This window comes from Topomyia yanbarensis, chromosome 3, assembly GCF_030247195.1.
Source record: "Topomyia yanbarensis strain Yona2022 chromosome 3, ASM3024719v1, whole genome shotgun sequence".
Classification (NCBI taxonomy): domain Eukaryota; kingdom Metazoa; phylum Arthropoda; class Insecta; order Diptera; family Culicidae; genus Topomyia; species Topomyia yanbarensis.
Genome location: NC_080672.1, coordinates 357,342,129 through 357,365,736, shown reverse-complemented (window position 1 = coordinate 357,365,736; position 23,608 = coordinate 357,342,129). Strand labels below are relative to the sequence as shown.

The following is a 23,608-nucleotide window of genomic DNA, read 5'->3' as shown; positions in this document are numbered from 1 at the left end:
AAGAATACACCGACGCGAATTTGACTGCACTGCATATATGTTGTAATATCACTTTTATTTGCTGTCGTATAATTAGATACATTCAACGATTTTATCGTAAAGTGCCAAGTGCTAACGATGTAAGTGCTCTTCTCAAAATATAAATTTATTTGATGTTATAGCGTTTTCTAGTAGGTTTAATTTCGTAAATGTACAAATAAAAGCAACCATCACTGTGCAATACATTAAAATATTTACAAAGTTCAAGTATGTTTCACACAACACAAATAAGGTACTTTTTATTTTGTGTCCAGGGTTTAGGTTGGTACAAATTATTTCTATCATTTGAGAGATTTCATTGGGTTCAAGTGGCAAGTACTTGCTCGAGAAAACGATATTCACAAAATAATATAGACAAATAATTTATTGCAACTGGTACCTAGGTAGTCATGTATTGAAAAATTAAAATTTTGCGAACACAAAGCGTTTAAAACGGAATCATGTGATATCTATAGCAACAAAAGTTAAAATGTCTTTGTTAACATTCCAGCTGTCTTGATTTCCTCAATTCTTTTATTGTTTTGATTATCTGCAATCGTTCCGGTCCATTCATTCATATAGTTAGATGGTCAACATAAAAAATAGTCTAATGATAGCGGTTCTGTAGTTTACACATAAATAACTTACTAAAACTATAAAACGAACACACACACTCGAGTGTTTTTGTTTTCGTTACATCGAATCGAATTGATTTTATTTGCATTATTGAAAAAACCATTCAAAAATGTTTTGAACGAAAACTTCGCCAAAAAGAAAATAGAACTGTAATTTGTATGCTTCTATGAAAATTCGATTTTCTTGGTTAATATTTATTTAACTTGATCTAAACTTTAGGATTAGGATTGCAAAGGAAACTACTTGCTCTTTGAGTTTGGGATATCTGAATATATTATTTTGTTAGGTTAGTGTATTATTTACGCAAACTTCCGTTTAAAACTCATCGGCTATCACAGCTAAAACATGATGCAATTTACTCATAAGATCGTTAGTCTTAGCACTGATAGATCGTCGAGTTTGTTTGCTCGAGTTAGAAAAATTAAGGTTGTAAATTTTTACAGATGTCGCTAGTATGTTTCCGTGCTTGTTTATAATACGGGTAATATCAAATAACTTAGAATTTTACAATCAGGACCAATCAAGACAATTTTCCTCATCTTGTGTGCCCACAAAAATCGTAGAAGGATTTGTCGACAGCTTTCCTCACAAAATTACCAAACACTCATATGTACTCATTTCATTAGCTTCCCACTAGAAATGTTCGACTCAACTGATATTCTACGATGTGATAAGCTTCTAACGAACAATACTTCAAATTTACATATTTTCATGTTTAGCTTAGAATCCTATTAAATAAAACCATGTTTGATTCAACATTCGATATCCTTATCGAAAAGCTCAATGCGAAATACCTACCTTTTTTAATCAAATCTGTTTGGTACTGTTTTTACATCATTTCAATATTAAATAAATACCTATCTTTCAATCAACAGTTTCATAAGTAGCACTGATTTAACTTTTCAGTATAAAAATATCTCTTACAAGTACTAGTCGTCGCTAGGTATAGGAATAGAAGCAGATTTCTAACAGACGCGTGTGTGTGGTTCAGAAGAGTAGAAGAGTTGTGTAATGCACGGTGCTCCCGTTTATAAGGCCATGGCATGATCCAGCAGGTTTTTCAATTCCTTCATATGCTGTGCCTTGGAGCCGGTGGCCGTGGACGCTGCGCATACACGTCCCACGTAGCTGTTGGTGGTGATAATAGTTAACAGGATAGAAGAAAAATAAAGGAAATAGTTAGCGAACTTGTTGATACTGTCGTGCACCCAGTGTACATTTTATGAGTGTTTTAAAATATTTTCTGGGTTAGTGATACAGTGACTGATAATATAAAAGTATATACATATGCTAGCTACCATAAAATTCATCGTTAGGAACACAGTCTAAAGCGGAAGCGGTAATCTAATGATGATTCTCTAAGCTATGCCTATTATACATGTACAAAATCTAGATAAGCAGGCGATTGTATTAAATTAAAATTAAGTGGATTACTCCCAAAATAGTATCGCTCATAGGTTCCCAATAGTTTCAAATTTGTTTGAATGCGTATAACTCAAATAACATGACACTACTGCTAATCACTGATGGAAGAGTATTCTAATAAGTATTCTAATTCTAAACTTTTGTTGAATAATTTGACCAATGTTCTCAGTATTTTCAAGAACGTTAAAATCCGGTAAACGGTCTCCATGTTACTGATGATACATCACTAACGATTGCTCTCCATGAATGAAGTGGTACGAAACAGCGTCTGATCCGGAGTGGGCAGCTTATGAAGATTTTCGATGCCCGGTCAGATAAATGCATGATATCACAAGACTAGATATCGAAGCCATGGTAAGGAAGCATTATGAAATATCAACCAACAGTTTTGGAAAACTGATTGATTTACGTTGGCCTATTTCCGCTATGAGTCCAAACACCGACGCAAGAGAGGTGACTCCACTATCTAGACTAGATATCGACCCATACAACCCGAGACCGACGGCGTTACTTCCCTTCCGAAGGAAGACGTGACTAAATTTGTTTCACATTAGGAAAGTCTCAACGACCTCGGTTGGGATTAAACCCAGACCAACTAGGGTGAGTGACGGTCCCGGTTATCAGTCTACCACCGACGCCGTCAATCTCCGGCTCAAAATCGGAGGGGTTGGGGAACCCTACTGCAGAACCACTATAGTATATCTAGTAGCCCTGCAAAAAGTTTGATGGAGCGTCGCGACTGTCCAGGAAGAAGCATTCACTGAAAGATTAGAGAACCCAGCGAAATTTCAAGCGATTCAACTACTTTAGCAAACGGAATGTTCCCCATTTGGAACATGAATTGGTCCTTTGAATTGGATCAACGTGCGAGAAAAAGCTTTCGTATTCTTTCCTGGGTACAGCATCGCTAACAGCAAAAAGTTTTAGACACAAAAAAGTGACGCATATGTCAATCCTTCATTCTAGTTAAGGAGAGCGGAAATAGAAAGGTTAATACAATTGAGCCAAAGACGAAACCTTCGAAGATTTTCATACACGGAACACAAAGCAACCGCAGAACCGAAGGAACTGACGGTTCTGCTTCGTCAGTAACAGAAAGTATGGCTGCTGATCATAATCATCCATCCTGCAAGGGTCTCCAGCGCTGATGACAGCGACGCTGCACGCATTGCCCGCAGTATATCAGGAGTACAGCGGAATTCGCAGCAAGATGATGGCGCTCATATCGGATGCGTCGTGTCTGAATTTTCGAGGACCTCTTTGACTTGGTCTCAACGATGGAAGAACAGCTGCTTCTGGTTAGGAAGGACCGAGCAGAAACCCCTAAAAGCGCCAATACCAACACCAGGGATGTTATGCACCTCAGAGCAAATAATCAGAAGAATAACAAACGCTCTTTGCACTTTTCATGCGAACCACCGCTCTTCTCTTTCACAATAAACCTCTTCACTCCGATGCGTGTTGCTCCCACACGTGTATTTTACTCCATGGCTGCACGCCACAAAGAGCAGAAATAAAGAGGCTCTTTAGTGTGTATATTGGTCCCACGCGCACGTGAGTAGAGAAGGTAACCAAAAAACACTTTTAAAACGTTCTTCCGATCAAACTTTATCTGAATTGTAGTTTGGTTCGCCTTCTTACCTGCTTCCCAGTGAGGGGAGGCACAAAAAAGTGGCTCTTCAAGGTGACTCTTTGAACGAAATTGTGCAGCTCTTGGTGCACAGATCTTGCTCTTTTTCGTTTTCAAGTTTCTCTTTGTGCGGTCGTTCTGCACATCGCAGTGTTTTTGTGCGGCTCTATTTTTAATCGGTGTATTTCTCTCTTTGTGGCTCATTGTGCGAGCAAATAACAAGCCTGACCAACACCTGATAAAACAACCATCTTTCTGGACCTGATGGCAAACTCGAGCGATACTGAAGCTATGAAGCTGTATCCTCACGAAAAGGCGTTGTCCGAAGAAGTGACCGGAGTACTCGACACCAAGGTTCTGACTAAGGTTAGCTACCGACAAACCTGGGCCATCCCTACCAAGCGGCTTGTTGTGGCTCAAGAAGACGAATCTCATAAAGAGTCGCGATCACTGGTGGACTAAGTTATCCGCTATGTAGAGAGTCAACGCTATCTTAAGCAAGAGATGACCGGCGCGTCGCAGCACATGACTGTTTTCTTGGTTCTAAATGCCCTAGACAAATTAAAAGGAACGGTTTGGGAATGCATACAACGAAAGAGAAAGTTTCTACGTTACGACATCTAATTCTGAAAAACTTTGAAGTCGCATACTAGACTCAAATTCCACCAGCGAGTAATCCAAAGCCAACAGCCCTATAGCCAAAACTAACTCATAAGTCATGCAGCCTCAGCCAACTCAATGAAGTCCGACCCGGTTTAGTGATTTTTGCGGAAGTTCCCATCGTTCTTCCCCGAGGTCACGTCGCAGGTTTGCGGCTCACCACCACATTTTGCTGTATGAAGATGTGCTGCAAGTTTCAAAACATGACATCTAATCCAAAGCATCAGTAGTAACCAAAAGGCCACAACTACCGTCCTTGAAAGAACCGAAAACACGCACTACTGGTAGATGCTATTGACAACTACGTCCAACCTCATGGCTGTTGCGTCCTTCTTGATAACGGCACCCATGTAAACATTATGTCGGAAGAATTTACCAACAGTTTGGGCGTCAAAAAGCAACGATCCAACATTCCCATCAACAAAATCAACGAGCTGCGAAAACAGGTTCGCGACAAGATGATGGTCATCCAGAGTGTCCAAATTCTTCTGCAATCTCGAGTGTCTGGCGACACCCCAAGGGACTGGAACTCGCCTGAGTTAGTTCCAGGCTGCTGTCTTTAACCCATTATATCCTAGCGTATGAAATTTCATACGCAGAACTTTCCATCGTTTAACGGTATTTCCAAAATCCGACAAGTATGTTTCTATTACTTTTGGGTAAGCTTCTATTGTCTTTTCGGTAACAGACCACGCAATTGCGCATTGCGGTATTAAACTCATATTCCTGCAAAGGTAGTAAACGGTGGGATGACGAATTTCGGTTGCTGTTCATGTATGTGCATCACACAATCAAACACTTTTTCAGTATGTGTCAACCTCGGCTCTGTTCGCATGTAGAATGATTCGGTCGATTTCTATGATAGTATTAGTACCGCGTCAAACCAACCGGAATCCTGGCGGATATCCAACCAAATTCAGGCTGGAATCTACCCCAATATTGGCAGAAACCAGCCCGAATTACGGATTTTTTTACAGGGTTGTAACAACATAGCGAAAAAAGAAATTTAGGCAGTTTCCGGTTCCGGCCTAGTTGCCAGATCCAACACAGTTCCCGATCCGGACCAGTTCTCGGATCCAGACCAGTTCCCAAATCCGGACCTCCCGGATCCGGACCAGTACCCAGATCCCGACCAGTTCCTTGAACTGGACCAGTAACCGGATCCGGACCAGTACCTGAATCTAGCCCATCCCCTTTTCCCCTTTCCAAGTCCGGACCTGAACCAGGTTCAAACTTGGTGCTTAGATCCAGACAAGTGTCTGGATCCGGACCCTAGGTTCGGACACGTGGATCCAAACCATAGGTCTTCCTTCCCGTAAATAACGGGAAGGACTGTTCATTTTTGTGCAGTCGCTATCTTGTTGTTAACGTCCGTGATAGAAAAGAAGTTTCAATTTAACACCGGCCGAAGTACCCCACCACTATTCCGAGTCGTTTTTTCTGACTGTGCTTTGAAGCTAGCCGAGTGTGAGTCGATCTTCAAATACGGAATGTGTCGTGTAGAAAAATCGAACCTCGTCTTTATCCCCATTGTGTTTACTCGGCTTGAAGCGCAATACAATGACAAACGAAGTGCTACACACTTCCAGACAATCCGACGCGTTAATATTTATTGAATAAGAATTGATGAAACATGAGCGCGACGCAGGGAAGATTTGAATGTGTTGGTATTGCCGTTTGGGGAATTTTTTGGTTGTCTGTCTATCAGAAAATCCGAAGAAATATGCCAAACAACTTAAAATTTGTTGTTTTTATTTAAGCGTACGAAATTTTTTGCATGAGATATTTTCATTCTCAAAACCATTTTAAGCGGTGATTTTGTGTTGACCATAGTCTTTGATACATTTTTTGTGGAATTGAAGATATCACTGCATATGGCTCACTTTTTGAAACCCCTGGGTTATAATGGGTTAAGAAGTCGTACGTCGCCGACTAGCCCGTTCAGCATTTCCACGTGGTTTCCTTCGTAGATATCGAAGCCATTATGCAGATTGAAACCATGATGATAAGGAATTGCAGGACATTCCCAAGCTCTCCGGAGAAAAAGTAAACAGCGAATCACATTTTCTCTCCTCATAAAAACGAGTGCCGACAGGGAGTTTCGTTGTCCAACAAGCATTCAAAGAAACCGTTGTCAATCTGGATGATTACCAAGGTTTCGCACTAAAGATGATGGTAGACAAGAGATGGTTACGTAACCCCAAACTTCAGAACTAAACCCGTCGAGTTAATCTGTGAAATACAAGCTCCTCGGTCATTGTCACTGAGTGACCGAATCAGATGTCCCGTCGGTCCAGTCAAATTTTTACCCACCGCATCATGCGGTTTTGTCCCCCCACCATATCAAGCACAAAATAACCGGCACCGTCTCTTATGGTACATCATTGGTATCATACCAAGCAACGCTATACCTGGCACAGTTGGTTTTGGAAGATATGGATGACTGCAGCCGAAATAATCAAACAGATGAGTCACATACTAGATACATTGATGAACCAACAGCGATGGTTGACTAAGGGTGTGTTAGGACGTTGTAGTGGGCTCTACACGTCCATAAGACTAAAAAACACAGGCCCTTAACCCTGACAAGGCGAGCCTATGTAGCCTTTAAATAAGCTCCTAGCCTAAATCTCTTCTCGTGGTCCTCCAGTATTACAGGGGGGTGGTGCAGGCCTAGCGAACCACCCAGAAAACAAACAGCTCAAGAAGTTCAGCCAGGAATTTCGAATACATTGAATTGGAATAGATCTTTACAAACAAATCGGGCTGTGAAAACTACAGGGAGATCAGTTTCAAAGACCTACAAGGTGCTATTCCAGTTATCAAGTCGGCTGCAGATCAACAACTAATCAAATCTTTACTTTAGAGTAAATGCTCCAAAAATGTCTGCGCTTCCCCGGGAAGTTGACACGACTGATTAAGGTTACGATGGATGGCGTGTGGTGTTGGGTCAAAATTTCGGGCGGTTTCTCGGACCCGTTCGAACCACATAGCGAACTAAGACAAAATGATGGACTGTCCTGTCTGCTATTTAAGACAGCACTAGAGGATGTGATGCAAAGAGCGGTGTTCAATATGTGAGACACGATTTTCACGAAGTACGGGCAGCTCGTGTGGAGACGCTAACAGATTTGTATATATAACTGAAACGCGTAGCAGTACGAATAGAACTGAGGATTACGGCATTGCAAAAACATTTTTTTTTTTGAATTCTCAAAAGCCCCTCTTATATTATGACAAATGTCAAAGTATGATGCCAAATTTCACATCATTTGGAAAATTTTAGACCACTGCCCACCTTACTTGAAATTTTTGAAATTGGTGCTATTGGAAAACATGGAGGAAAAATAGCACTCAGAAAATTACAATTCATACCTCTTTTTAAAGGAAATACATTAGTATTTTAATGAATATATTTTTGTTTCTCGAAAAATACTGGAAAGTGGAGTACTGGGTCATTTTGTCCCTAGAATCCTCTATTTTCAATAATTTTGGTAATGGTAAAACATGATGATGACTTCTATCAGCGACCATGCGGAAGCCTTGGGTGGAAAGGCCAACTCCTGCCAGCAGAGGGCAAAGGATTCTTCACGTTTCCATTCGATCATGTCCATATGGGCCTGCCTAGTACTAGTTTTCCGTACTAAGTTTATAACTGATTCGCTATAGAATACCTATCCGTCTTTCAATTTCATTGCTTTCGTTTCTCTTAGTCTTAAATTTGCCAAAAATAGCCAACAAAATCGATACAATAAGGATAAATGTGTCCAACACGTAGTACATGGTGGTTGGCGGAACTGAGAGCGATAGGGACCGTCTGGGCTGTAGTACATTGAAGGCCCGTTTTTATCAGCCCCTTTGGTGTAACTTTGCTTGACAAAATGTAGGCAATGTCAAAACATATTTATTTATTTTCTTTTTTAAACCAAAGCTGTGAAAATATTTAACATTATGCCGTATACATAGTCTCATAACTCTGGCTGGTTAACGAAATCGGGCCGAAAAACTGACAAAATTAGGGGCTGATAAAAATGGGGTTTAACTGTAGTCAAATCAACAGAGACGAGTTTGAGGTGGTTGGCGAGTATGAGAAGCTCAACGAGTTCATCTAATTAGGCTTATTGCTGCTTGCGGACAATAACGCCAACCGAGAAATTAGAAGGCGCATTATCTACGGAGGTCGTGCTAAGTATGGCTCCATACACTGTTGACACACCGGAAGCTTCACCACGAAGTACGACATGAACAAATCGCTGATTAGACCTGTGGTTGTCTACGGACACGAAACATGGACAATGCTCCAGGATGACCTGGAAGCACTCGGGATATCCGAAAGGAGAGTGCTGAGAAGGATGTTCGGCGATGTACCTGAGAACAACGTGTGGGGGGAAAACGATGAACCATTAACTTGCGAAACTCTATGTGGAACCGGAAGGTAGCTTTAGCTGGAAAGGAACGCCGGGCGGGGCATGTTGTAAGAATGCTGCAAAATAACCTCTTCAAGTTGGCTTTCACCTCCAATCTGACGGGTACAAGACGAAAAGGAGTGCAGAGTTTGATTAGACTGGACCAAAAGAAGCAGAACCGAGGGAATATTGGTCGTTTGCGAGGTTGGAGACAAGCATACATGGAACGAGTTAGAAGGAAAATAATTGTAGAACAAATTAAATCCTAAAGCGATGTGCAAAAAGCGAGTAAAATAATCTACATAGACGATAATACGTATTCTGATGCTGATTTGGTGTCGGATGCTACCGAAGCACAACAGCAACTGAAGTAGCGTATGGCACGTAGGGACTTTCCCATACACAAATGAGACATCAATTCAATGGAGTTCCTTCAGCACGCGCCACCCGAAGAACGTGTGGTCCAAGAGAAGTAATACGGAGCGGATGAACGAATGTGGCATAAGTTTGACTAGAAATGACTCAACTCTAAAGCAAAGCCTATTTTCGGTGATGATCATAGGATGCAAAAAACACCCAAAATGCCTGGCCCTGAGAAACGCATCGATCTGAATCGATCCCGACAAACAGAACAATAATTAAACTATAAAAGCAAAGCAATATTTTGTCGAAAGCCCCCATTTTCATTCTGCCAACCTGCTATTGCCGAAAAAATATTTGCTTTAAGGAACAGCTCATGCAATAAATAATAAAAAATTGCTAGCTATGTGTTTCAATACAACGATTAGCTTTTTGTTGTCATCACAAATGAAAGCTAGCGGAACCATCTGCGAGGAAAAGACTTGTCCTGGCTAGTGTGAATGGATGCCGAAACGAAAAAGGTGCTGTAGTGTACGTCACATCCGTAACCTAGAATTTAGCATGTCCAAAACGATGGAAGTTCCATGATTTGATTGAATCAAAACTGTTCGCGTAAGTGTACATTATAAAATGAAGGAAGCATCTAGCTCTTCCGTTTTAATAAAACGAAAAAAGACGCGCATATAATTATTAAAGATTAAAATCGCTAGTATTAAAAAAACTTATGTCAAATAACAGAAGTGACACTTTTTTTCAGACCATACAATGGTGATTTGTGGGTGATATGTTTTCTCGCGAAGGGAATCGAAACAGATAGGCTGCATATCAACCGTATACCGTAGGTATACCGCTATGCTATAGTTTCGCTGTATTCCAATGAATACGCTGACTAACGTTGAAGACTTTATAATATGTGTAAGTCGCACGGCCAAGTTGTATCAGATTTAGTCAGTTTAGTAATGAACATGCAGGCTAGTAAACCTAAATGTTTAAAGCTAAGCATAGGAATATAGCTTTATATCGTAGTCTGTGCCACCCTCTGATTATGATTATTGTTCATGCAGTCATGCAAATACACAAAACGCTGAATAATTAATACTTTGATTGCTCCACTGATAATAAAAGATGCGTTATTCGAATTTATCGTATGGTGAGATTCTGCTAATAAACCTTGAGAGTATAAATTTCATGTATGATTATACGATAATACATCAGAAACTTTGTTTCATAAAAACGCAAAATTTATAATCCCAATGATTTTAGATCATTCTTAACAACTAAAGGAACAACACAAATGAAATATTTACAACGGACATGTTTGTAACAATCAGGTGGATAGGGTTGCTCTAAACAAACCCCGTGTTGATTTCGATAAATGTTAAACAAAAGCTAAGAACAAATGAGAATATAGCCTATATAAAGAGCAAAACGCTATTGTTGCCTAGCATTTTCTAGTCGACACATCTATCTCGTTCCAGCACATCGTAACCCTTTACCATGTATGTGCCACGTATATAGCACCCCTATTCTGTTTGTATTCACTGTCAACCCCAAACTTCTTCCGGTACAAATTTAACTGTTCTATTGTTCCGGGGTAAATAAATCTAAAAATATATTATGAGGTTAGATACAATTTACTCTACGGGGATTTCGGTTCCTGTTTCGATTTTACTTGCTATAACTCTTGCACAAATTCACCTCACGAGCTAAGCAATTGATAATTAGACAAAAAAATTAACTCAAGGTTTAAAAATGAAAAAACCTATATCCGAAATGAAACCGCTACAATCCTCAAATTGTAGTACAGTTAGCTATCACATTTTTTTTCGTTTCCTCGATCTGGGGCCCTATTCTCACAGTCACGTCACCTAGTGACTAGAGTAAATTTTGTTCTAGTCACTAGGTGACGTGACTGTGAGAATAGGGCCCCTGGTTTTGTCCCTGTATACTGGCGGAGTTTGACCATTGAAAACTGGCATACAAGTAAAATTTGTAATGTGTATAAGAAATAAAACTCTCGTTTTGAAATGCCACAAGCAAGTAGCAACTTGCCGTTAGTCGGCCAGAAATCAGTATACAGGTCTTGCGTGCAAACTTGGATACAATGGTGGTCACGCATGCGAACCTGTGTGCGATGGTGATTTTCAACGAATTTTCATTTAAACATACAAGTTTTTCGAGAAAAATTGTTCTAGCTTGTATGTCTGTTCTCTGTGATTGAACTACTTGAGAAAAATCGTCCATTCCAGTCTTCAGAATTTTCAAACAAAAATGATCCGGAAAATTTGTGAAACAGAGAGTGCCAGAAAACTTGGTCAGAGGCGGGCCTCCAATCTACTTGAACAAGTTACACCACCTTAGCATGTGACGATGATACAATCCAGGATAATGCGATCGTAAATTGACTTAATTTTAAAGAGTAATTTTTGAAGCGAGTTTCTCAGAACGCATCAAACTAAATGTAAAACATAGCTAATAAAATAGGGTAGACGAGCCCTCATTCATCGCATTAGGATATCACACTAGTTCGTTAATAACTCGGCTTAGAGTGACTGGATTGCGCTTAAATAGGTATCATCATCTTTGCTTCGTTCCTAAGAAGTAGCACAGTTAAATTTTTTGCCTACTCTTACAAATGTGTTCAAATGGGTAGGATAAATAGAGGAGCTAAGATGAATTACGGCGCAGTAGTCCTGTTCATTTTCTACTCGCTTGAAAATGCTTGCAAATTGTGTAATTCGAGAAACCGTACCCTTGCACAATTTACAATCGAACTCTACTGCCACTAGAAGCATAATTGTCACATGTTTATAGGGATTCCCATAGCACATGGGACAGTTATGCTTCTAACGGCAGTCTACTATCGTACTAGAGTAGACCGGGGCGAGATGGGCACCCTAAGCTCAATGTATTTGTTTAGTGGAAATTTTAGTAAGGTATTTTCTATCTCTCAGTCAGTGCCTTTGATGTTAAGCATCATAATTTGCATCAAAAATAAACAATCCAATGTATTGTGTATAGAGAATCCCATAGCACATGGGACCGTTAAGCATATATCGGCTGCGCACCAGGACAAGATGAGCACCCATATGGAGCAAGATCAGCATGTTCCAAAAAATGTTATACACTCAGGTTTTTTTTTACGCGGGGGATACGAGCCGCGTAAATGAAAACCGCGTAAATGAAAACCGCGTAAATTTCAAAATCCGCGTAAATGAAAACCGCGTAAATGAAAACCGCGTAAATTTCAAAATCCGCGTAAATGAAAACCGCGTAAATTTCAAAATCCGCGTAAATGAAAACCGCGTAAATTTCAAAACCGCGTAAATGAAGACCACTTAAATTTAAGAATCCGCGATAAAGGGAATCTCATTGATGGGTACCGCGTAAATTCCAAAATCCGCGTAAATGAAAACCGCGTAAATTTCAATAACCGCGTAAATGAAAACCGCGTAAATTTCAAAATCCGCGTAAATGAAAACCGCGTAAATTTCAAAATCCGCGTAAATGAAAACCGTGTAAATTTCAAAATCCGCGTAAAAAAAACCGCGTAAAAAAATACCGCGCAAAAAAAAAACCGCGTAAAAAAAAACTTGAGTGTATTTTAGTAATATTTCATGTCATGAGAAACATTTAGGGACACACTGTTCATGGACATTGTGGAAAATTATCTTTGTCTATCCAACAACAGAATTATAGGGCTCTCCTGTGTTTGCCTAATGTGTTGCGCAACATGATCTACCCTTTATAAGACTCAAAAAGTGACGAACGCGTTATGACGGCTACTCGATTGAAGCGTTAGGTTCTTGCGATGGAAATAGTGTTCGCAAAATTAGGTTAGAACGTCATTTTGCTGCTAACCAGGATTCAGTAAAGTCCGTAGATTTTGCGGATGATTAAAGTATCTGATTTTTTTCTCAATACAACTCTGATGATGTTGGACGACACTGTAACTAAGCGATACAAAATTTTCATCGTTAAAATAATAATTTGAGCTCGTGTATGTTTAACATTCCTAGCACTTAGCCCAAAAAAATTACGCCGAACACCAAGCCTCAAAACTAGTTGTAAAGCTAATTGGAATTGCAATAACTCAACTGTTCTACAACAGAGCCTTAAAATTATAACACTAATGGATAACCTGGTACCTTTTCGAATATTTATAGAACACATTTTGTTTTGAAACAGGTTGAATTTGGGAGAATGTTAAACTGCACTTATGAACCTAACATATGTGAGACTGAGATAGATATTTCTACTAGTGCTAGCAGTGCGTTGCTTACTGTATAGGCTATAAGCTCCTTTCAAGAACCCTTTCATCGATCATCGATTCGAGACCCAAAAAAGCATACCATCAATCTCTAGGATGATCGATAAACGGATTTTTACAGGAAATAAACATATGGTAGTGTTGTTGTGTGCGAGTCAGTGTGTTGTTTTGCTTGTTTAAAGAAAATAACAAAGAAAATCATTTTTTACGATGGATTCAATATCAGAAAGTAAAACAAAAACGTTGCCAATTCGTATCAATCCAATCAAAAGAACTTAATAGAAACAACGGAACAAAAGCAAGAAACAGAACAAAACAGATTGTTTAGAATTAAAAAGCATAAGTGAAAAGAAAAAGGACACATTCTGGACAAAACATGCTTCTCGCTGGAAACCATCGAGGCGAGAAACACTTTTCCAACCGTAAGGACAGCAACGAAAGGAAACTTGATAGTTCAATAAGTATTCGGTTTCATACAGAGCGAGCGCAGCCATCAGCTGACCGCGTTTAGATAACACAGTTTATAAAAGAAATGACATCTCGTCTGTCAGAGTTGATGACAGATCGTCCTCTCACCTAAGCGGTCTCGATGAGATTTTCACTTTACGACCCTTCGGTGTATCTTCGGATGGTGTATTGAAGGAGCCTTGGCAAATATTGAATCCTTGGGCTGATTTCTGCAGCACAAACTTGTCTTGCACACTGTCAATACGTTTATCATTGTGATTAGGCGGATTACTACTAGTACTTGCGATAACGGTAGAGTTAGTGATGCTGGGGGAGGTTGAGTTTGAAGTAGTGTTGAATGAGCTAGATGGTTTGGTCGTGGGAATGGAATTAACAGAGGATTGGGTCATCTTTTTCCGGCCAAAGAAACGAGCTAGCCAAGAAGTGATGGTAGAGGCAGGAGATGTAGTAGTGTTAGAAGAACTGGGCGATGATGATGCTGCTGCGGCTGTCACTGTTGCCGGGGCCGATTGGGCTGTAGTTGGGGTAGCACTAGTGGTGAAGGCATTTTGTGAAGTTTCGGTTTGGTTCCGGTAACGTGCTACTACATCGTCATCATCATCGCTGGAATGGAACGGAGAAAGGGTGTTCCCATGTTTGTCTTCGATTATTGTTTCTTTTCTTCGTTTGGTTTGGTTTGGCGCGAATTGTAGGCAAGGGATATGGTTCTACAGTGAACTATTGTGTTGATATTTGTTTGATGTGGTTTCGGAGCTTTTAAGAACTGTACAAATACAAAAACTCAGGATAATCGTATGAAAACAAAACAAATTAGGTTAAAATACAACAACCACTTCAAACTGAATGTCAAACGAATGCTAATGATCTACGGAAAATAAAAGCTTGGAGGACATCTTTTAGATAACAATCATTCGGTTATATATTATACTTCATGTACAATAGAAGTTATTTTTAATGAAAATTTGACAAGCAAACAGCCATTAGACACATATTTAATTTGCTCTTAATTTTTAAATTTTGACTTAGATTTACTGAATTGAACTAATAAAATATTTGAAATAAGAAATAGAATAAGGTCGAATAATTATTTGAAATATTCACTAATATTGTGCTATGGCGCGTACAGTAGAAAAGTGCCGGACCAACACTACCTATACTCGAAAGTATATCCCATGTGGATAGGATAGCCTATGGAACATGGTAAAACATTCGATTATAGGTAGAACACGTACCAATTTAAAGCGCTCTTCTCAAACCTCTCGTTATCGTAGAAGACTCAGAGTGGAGTAGAATTATCAGAACCGATCAAAAGCAAAGGATTCAAACTTTGAGCGCGAACCAGAACAAAGAAGCTAACACAACCAAAAGGAACTTAGAACGGACATCAAAACTAAATAGAAGCTCTTGATGAATAGATTTAAAAACAGATTTAGAGTGTATAGTGTAAAAGTTTAGGGAAAATGCATTCACGACGGCATAATTGATTTTGTTTCTATCGATGAGTTTTACAGCAATGACAGCAAGGAAAACAGGTCTGTAATTCCTGCATTAGGTGCAACATGAAGTCGCATTTGATACAGAAACTACCGTCTGGGTGTGAGAAAAGGTGCTATCAGAAGAAAGGTGCCAAGTAAAAACGGTGCCAAAGACAGCCGGATCTTTGTTTATATGGAATACATTTAGGAGGTACAAAAGTATACTGTTGCAGTATACTGCACTAGGTTGCCAATCCAAGGAATGGAGGTAATGAAGGAATTGCATGATAATGAATTTGATGCCTTGCGAGAAAAAAGTGCAGGAATGAGGGTATCATATCTTACCTGAGATCGCGGGTCGAATTTATTGCGGTGTCGAAACGAGGCTGGACATACGTCCAGTAACCTTGATTTTTGTGCTCTTCTTGGGCCCACACCAGCTCGGCATTCGAGTACTTGGCGCATTCAGCCTTTATCAGATCGTACGGGAATGGTGAGATCTGTGAAGATTAAAAAAAATGAGTCATCCATTTCACAAAGCCAAAACGGCGTCGTATTCAACCTGTTCCAATCGACTGATGGCTATTTCCGATTCCAGTTGACGTTCACGCCTTGCCTTCAGGATGTCGTAGTACACTCTTCCGGAACAGAAGATCAATTTCTTGACCTTGGATGGGTTCTCCGAAGCCGCGGAAGCATCGGGGATGATTCTAGGAAAAGTGCAAGAAAAAAAAAACAATGGATGCGACGTCAATTATTTTATTTAGCTACGTCAACACGTTTCGATGTTTACTGACCAACAATGGGTTCACTTTGGGAGTTGGCCATTTGCCATAATGGACGTTTGGCGCAACGGACATAGGACCAAAATTTGAGATGTGAGTACACGTGGGTCATTTAGCATAATTATTTTCAACCTTTGGGAAAGTGGGCAAAATGACTATTTGGTATAATTTTGTAAAGTGATAACACTAAAGCTCATTTGGTTTAACGGACATTTGGCGTAATGATTTGTATCTTCAGGAAATGGTCATACGGCTCGCTCTCGTTGTAAGTAAACGTATTACTTCTCCGGACCATGAACATTTCTGCCTTATGAAATTCCTCCTTACGTCCGAACCTCTCGCTATTCAAAACAACGTTGTCGCTATTCAAAACAACGTTTCAGTAGCTAGAATTATTTATATATAATTCTTCTTTATATCATGAGCTGTTTTTAATTAAATAGTGTAAAAAAGACTATCCAATCAACCAAGACAAGAAAACATTTACCCAAAGAAATACCCTACTAACGAATAACTTTATCAGTAAATATACCCATGCCAAATGACCATCATACTAAATTAGTGTTTTCTCTAACTTTAAAATAGTTATACCAAAAGACTTTCAGCAGCAGCACAGCTCAAAATTATACCAAATGGCCTTAATTCTCGCAAGGCTGGAGATTATGTCTGTTTCCCTGAAGAAAAAAATGTTATGAAAAATGACCTTCAATGTGACCACATCTCAAAATTGTGCCAAATGTCCTTCATTTCACACACAATTAGAAATTATGACAAATGGCTGTTATGCCAAATGACCATTACCGTGAAGAAAAAAAAATTATGACAAATGATCTCCAGTGTGAGCAATCCTCGAAATTGGGCCAAACGACTATTATGCCAAATAACCATTATTCCAAAAGTCCGTTAAGCTAAATGACCTTATGCCCCCAGACCCGTTCACTTTCTGTAGTATCTAGATCTGATTCAAAATAATTTCACGTTCCCTGCCTTACTTTTACAATGTTTTACAAATATAGGTATATGTTTTGCTGCAAATTTGATAGATTCAATAAAATAACTGCTTCGACTTTCGAAATAATTTGACTGAAAGACTAATTTCTAGCATCTAGATAACTTTATGTGTAGAATAACTTCAATAAAATTGTAGTCCCATTATCAATTTATCGGATTGTTTGTACTGTTTAGACATAAAAAATATATTGGGAATAAATCATCTTACCTTTGAAATTCGGTTCCATCTACCATTTCGCTGAAGGGACTCTTGGCTTCCGGATGACGAAGCAGGGACTTGGGCGTCAGTAGAATCAACGGTTTACGGAAAGGCATCGCAATTTGTCGGCGCATGATGTGGAAATAATTGGCCGGGGTAGAGCAGTTGGCCACAATCCAGTTAATGTCGTGCAGCTGCCGAATGGCAAATTCTTCGGATTCCGGTGGGAAATAGTCCGGATCGTCTGAGCACATTTGCAGGAACCGCTCTACACGAGCCGACGAGTGTTCTGGACCCATACCTTCCATACCATGGGGCAGCAACATAACGAGACCACTCTGTCTAACCCATTTCGCTTGACCCGACGAAATAAACTGATCGATTATGCATTGTGCGGTGTTATTGAAGTCACCAAACTGAGCCTCCCAGATTACCAAGGCGTTCGGGTTTGTCATCGAGTAACCAAGCTCAAATCCAAGGACACCGAACTCCGACAAGGAGCTGTTGCACACTGTGTACGGTGCCTGATCAGGGTACAAATGACATAACAGTCTGTACGTAGCTTTGTCGACGGTCTGATGATGCAGGACATGATGACGATGCGAAAATGTACCACGTTCGACGTCCTGACCCGACAGACGCACGTGAATACCTTCTTTCAGCAGCGATCCAAAAGCCATGGCTTCACCCAAGGCCCAGTCAACTGTTTTGTTATCAACCATTTCTTTGCGAGCGGACATCACGCGCATGAGACCCTTGTGGATGGCGAATTCAGCAGCATTTGGCGGTGGAGACGAAAAGCGATTTCCAATGTGGATCAATGTTTCCTCGATTACACCAGTTGGAGCAACCTTCAGTGGGTCCTTACCCTCGAAGAATCCAGACCATGGCGAATCCAACCAGTCCTTGTACTTGATATGAGTCTCGCTTTTAGCCTGTTCGAAGGCCTCTTCGCAAATCTTTTCGTATTTATCTTTAACAGCCTTAACCTCATCAGCATTGACACACCCCTCACTGATCAATTGGTTAGCATATATGTCCAAGACCGGCTTGATACCACGAACCTTCTTGTACATAAGGGGCTGGGTGAACATCGGTTCATCAATTTCGTTATGACCGTTGCGACGGTAGCTGACTAGATCGATAACCACATCTTTGTGGAATGTTGCACGCCACTCAGCAGCTACCTTGCACACATGCATAACAGCTTCTGGATCGTCCGAGTTTACGTGGAAAATCGGAGCATTCACGACACGTGCCACATCAGTACAGTACGGTGATGAACGCGAGTGACGAGGATCAGTAGTAAATCCAATCTGGTTATTAACGACGATATGGACCGTACCATGGGTGGTATAATCCGGCAGGTCAGACAAATGCATCGTCTCGTAAACAACACCCTGTCCGCAGAAAGCGGCGTCACCGTGCAACAGAATAGACATCACCTTCTTTCCCTCGCCATCTCCGCGGTAGAACTGCTCGGCACGAGTTTTTCCTTGAACCACTGGATCGACGGCCTCCAGATGGGATGGGTTGGCGACAACAGCGAGTCGAATGTTTTTGTTCGTGACGCGGTTCAAACGCTCAATGTATGTGCCCAAATGGTATTTTACATCACCAGAGCCCTGCAGAAAATAAAACATGCGTCAATTAATTTCATCTACTAATTCAAAATAACCAAACGCACATCATCAGCAGCTTCCAGTCCAGCAAACTGAGAGAAGATCTGGTTCAACGGTTTACGGCAAACATTAGCCAACACGTTTAACCGACCCCGATGTGGCATACCCATGATAATCGACTCAACGCCCAGCTTGGTCGAGACGTCAATAACTTCCTTCATTGCCGGAATCATAATCTCGCAACCCTCGAGACCGAAGCGCTTTTCCGAGGAGAACTTTTTCGCCAGGAACGCCTCGAACCCGGTAGCACGTGTCAAACGGGCCAGAATCAATCGTTTCTCTTCGTTCGTGTAGGTCATAATGTTGGGCGTCTCGAACCGTTCACGAATCCAGTTGCACTGGTCCAGCGAGTTGATGAACATGAATTCAACGCCAATTTTGTTACAGTAGGCACGTTCCAGACGGCTCAGAATTTCACGTAGCGGAAGGAATTTTTCCTTTCCGCCAATGAAGGTGGTGCTCGGAAGTTTGAACATACGGTCCATATCGGCTTCCTCTGTACGAGGCAGAAGTGAAGTATTAGGGAAGATATGATATTGGATTAGTATTGAGAAAAGAACGAAAATATGTTGCAAAAAACGTAGCAAAGAACAATTGAAATTCGGAGCATTAACACGTTTTCAAAGAAATGGGTGTACTTCTCGCTTAACCGCAGGAAGGAAGGAGCTCGTCTTCGTGTAATATTTACAGCTGAACAAGCTTCAAAGGGATTAAGCGACGATGGAACTTTCTCACTGTTTAGCTAGATAGAGGACACTCGATTGTCGAATGCGTAGGAAGTTTAGAAGGGTTGCACAGTTAGTAAAAGTAAGTAATAGCAGATAGGACTTAAATAATAGTATAATAAGGTACACCAACTCTGCTAGCTTTCCAGAGTACATCATGCGATAGTCGTAAGTTTGCAAGAACTGCCGTATGACGGACGCGAAAATTTCATAGAGTTAAGTATCAATAATTGATAAATTAGTAGAAGCGGAATTTTTGAAACCAAATCGAATCAATAGCTGCATATATACAAAAGTATAAACAAACAGTAACATAATAGTAACTAAATCCAAAATTTTTGGAAAAAATAATCTACCAATAGTTTAAATAAGCACAAAAACTAAGTGAACATGCATAATTGAACAAATCAAAAGCATTCTTACGTCGAGTCAGCGTTAAAACCGTGCGATAAAGGTCTTCGTCTAAACTCATAAGTATCCGCTTGTCTCAAAGATAAAAGATAGTATAATTCACATTTGTCAAGGAGACTTATAGTAGTATGTTCTGTACCGTATTTTAGGTTATATAGCTATAATTACAAGGTGTTGAATGTGGGGTAAATCTATACCATTAGATAAGCAATGCGATCCCGAATTATGATGTAAGAGTTAAGAAGTCCTAATTTGTACAGGGTTAAGAAGGGCTGGGATTAGAAATTGGAAAAGTAATTGGAATTGGAATATGTGTAAATGGAACCTGTAAATTAGCAACCTACGTTGAGAAACATAGGCTGTCAATAAACGTTGTATTCAACGTTTTGTTGACAAAATTACAAGTAAAGATACTTTAGTGTCTTTGAAAACAGACGTAAATGAATTTATAGTTCTGTCCTTATTCTAAATAATCTTCATTGCTATTAAGAATGGCATTTTTAGATGTTCTTTGCTGCCTGTAACCGCAGGTCAGTCCCATGTAGACGGAGAATCCCATAGAACATGGGACTAACTTGCGATTATGGGCAGATTAAGGGCTAATAAAATTCTTGATTATTCAGATTTCTTTGTTGAACTGTTGCTGTAATATCATTATCGTACTACCAATATATGAAACACATACTACACAATTCCGGCTGTAGTAACAGCTTGCCTAATCTGGCCAGAACTTAACTGGACCTTAATGAAAGTTATTTAACATCGAGATTTCGTTGATGTATGCTATACATTTATCTTCGTAATAGGATGAAATTGGTTATCTCCTGGCACTCAGACCTTGGTTTAAGCATCAACACTCGCTTATCAACGAAGCACATCTTGAGTAACTTACGACAAGGACGCAAAAAACAACTGACAACAGTGAAAAATTTCACTCAACACCGATTTCTCTTTTATTGACTGTCAACAACAATGCCGGTCAATCGTTCTGTAACTCTCGGACCGATCAGTCTATCTTTCTAGCACGTGCAGTATAACTTTGAAAAGATTAGTGCTAATCCACTACCAAGGTTATGTTGCGCATTTTCCGCCTCGTCGAGGTTTCAATATGTTTCCCCTTCTTTTGTATTTCTGCGAGTTTACCGTTATTCGGCCGGTGAGTAGTGAAGCAGTGTTTTTTTTCTAGTAAGTCGTCTGGATAGTGTTATATACACAAGTTAAGCATCGCTGTAGTATTACACTTCCCATCCTTGTCTATAGTACTATCTTGCGCACCGGGCAATAGGCCCGTACAAAAATGACAGTGGTTCATCTCAAAATGAGATGGATGTCGAAACAAAATTGGCTCCCCGTTCGAAGTATATCCAAGTTCGGCCACCGGGCTCTTTGAGATCGGGCCAAAGACAAAAAGTGTCTGAATCTATTGTAGATTTCTCGAGTTCTGTATTCGGCCGTGACAGAAATATCGAAAATTCGCCCTAATAAGATTCGGGTAAACAGTTTAAATTTCAAATTATTTATTAACAAATTAGTAAATGATATTACTGGCTACGGGCCTTTTACGAGGGAGTACAGGATCGTTTCCAATTCAAGTCTGAGTTTCGAGGACCTGCTGTCACATGGGATTAGCTGTTTCAAAGACCCCATGCTTAAGCCAGTGAAGATACCGGAGTGCTTCGTTGTAAAGGCCAGAAGGTCTCTTCGAGATCCCCAAAAATAACTACTCGATGAAGTACTGGTGCAAAAACGAAGCAAGTCGCTCTCAGTCTCAGAGTCCTGAGATCAGAAAAGGAGCTCCCAGCGCTGGCTTGATAAATTTCTCTGACATTGTGGACCGTATTATTACAGCAATTAATATTTCTGACCCTCTTAACAAGCATCTTCATAAGCCTTCTCCCCGCAGTAAGAACGTTTTTTTGATGCAGTTCACTGCGAAATGGCCCCTTCTTTCGGCGATTGTGTCCTTCGTTGGCGAACTAGGTCACGGATCTGATTTCTGTTCTACAGTGAAATCGCAGAAGTATAATCCCGGAAATCGATTCTTTAAAAATGTTAATAAACAATTTGAAATGCGATACTTTCTAGAGTAAGCCATGCATTATTCTAGAAATAGACCTTAACTTCAACGATTTTAATATTAGTCGCTCGAGAGATTCTTACGGAGTACTTTTGGGGATCAAAAAGAACCATTCTTACAATCGAATTGACCTCCCCTCGCCACCAAATTAATTTGTCGCTTGCCAAACTAGTATTAAAGTTATACTTTTGCATTGCTTCCACTTACATCTCCCCTAGAGCCTCAGTTAGTCACTGGTGGCTTGGCGATATTGCGGAACTGTTCCCCACACCGCGTCTAGTTTTAGTTGTTTTTAACTCCCATGGTACGGTATGGGGTTGCCTTCATGACGATATTCGATCTATCTCACTCCATGAGCTTTGAAATAACTTCAACATGACCATTTCGATCACGGGTGAAATGTCACGGATTCCTGCTTTTCGTTTTAATATTGCTAACAGTTCAGGTCCACCGAATACAATCAATTTTTCGTATGACCTCACACGGAATATTGATAGGAGGAGCTACGCGTCCACGATATACGGCAAAATCGAGTCCACACAAGAGAAAGAGTGCGAGTTCCTGGCTGGTTTGATTCACGATACCGTGATTCAAGCTCAGTCTAAACGAGTACCAGAAGCGGCCTCTCACGGACGACCTCCTAATCCATGGTGGGACAAAGGGTGGTCAGACATGTACGCGGAGAAGGCCGCCACGTATGAGACCTTCCGGGACGACGGGCTACCCGCTAGCTATCGACAGTACGCGAATGAAGTGTTTGAAGAAAACCAAGAAGGGTATCTACTGGCACCGGTTCGTTGACGAGTTAACGAGAGAAACATCGATGAGCACTCTTTGGGGCACGGCCCGGCGCTTACGAAACCCAAACAGAACTAACGAGAGCGTTGAATATTCAAACCGTTGGATATATGATTTCGCCAAGGTTTGTCCGGATTCCACCCCACGATCTAACACGCCGCGTCTTCTCACGATCACGCGAACGAAGTACCGTCTTCGACGGTGGCCCCAGGGCCGGAAAGAATCAAACTTAACTTGTTGTTAACTTGAATCTGCCAAACTGTGCCAACTTGACGCTTGTTGAATTTATTTAATAAATTTCTGGAGGGTAACATTGTCCCTCATGACTGGAGGCAAGTGCAGCTCATCGCCATCCAAACATAAGGAAAACCAGCCTCCGACCACAACTCGTATGGACCGATTGCAACGATGTCCTGTATCCGAAAGTTGTTCGAAAAAACTGATCTTGTTTCGCCTCGATAATCGGGTTGATGCAATTGGCTGATTGTCAGATATACAATTTGGCTTTCGCAAAGGCAAAGGGGTGAACGATTGTCTTGCGTTGCACTCAACAGGAATCCAAATGGCCTATG

General features: G+C 40.5%; 1 protein-coding gene across 4 annotated transcripts in view; it reads right to left on the bottom strand.

The window, feature by feature from the left end:
• Positions 1-511: 511 nt before the first annotated feature.
• Positions 512-23,608, bottom strand: part of LOC131692259 (2-oxoglutarate dehydrogenase complex component E1) — a 39,029-nt gene continuing 15,932 nt past the window's right edge. For 2 of the 4 annotated variants that reach the window (XM_058979217.1, XM_058979218.1), the window contains exons 6-10: positions 19,031-19,521; positions 17,353-18,968; positions 15,911-16,058; positions 15,694-15,848; positions 512-1,782 (exon numbers count right to left, since the gene is read on the bottom strand). In XM_058979217.1, coding sequence (XP_058835200.1) covers positions 1,683-1,782; positions 15,694-15,848; positions 15,911-16,058; positions 17,353-18,968; positions 19,031-19,521 — 2,510 coding nt within the window. In that variant the 3' untranslated portion in view covers positions 512-1,682. Of the gene's footprint in view, positions 1,783-13,981; positions 14,108-15,693; positions 15,849-15,910; positions 16,059-17,352; positions 18,969-19,030; positions 19,522-20,173; positions 20,237-23,608 lie in introns of all 4 variants that reach the window. The other 2 variants (XM_058979215.1, XM_058979216.1) reach the window with 2 other exon arrangements.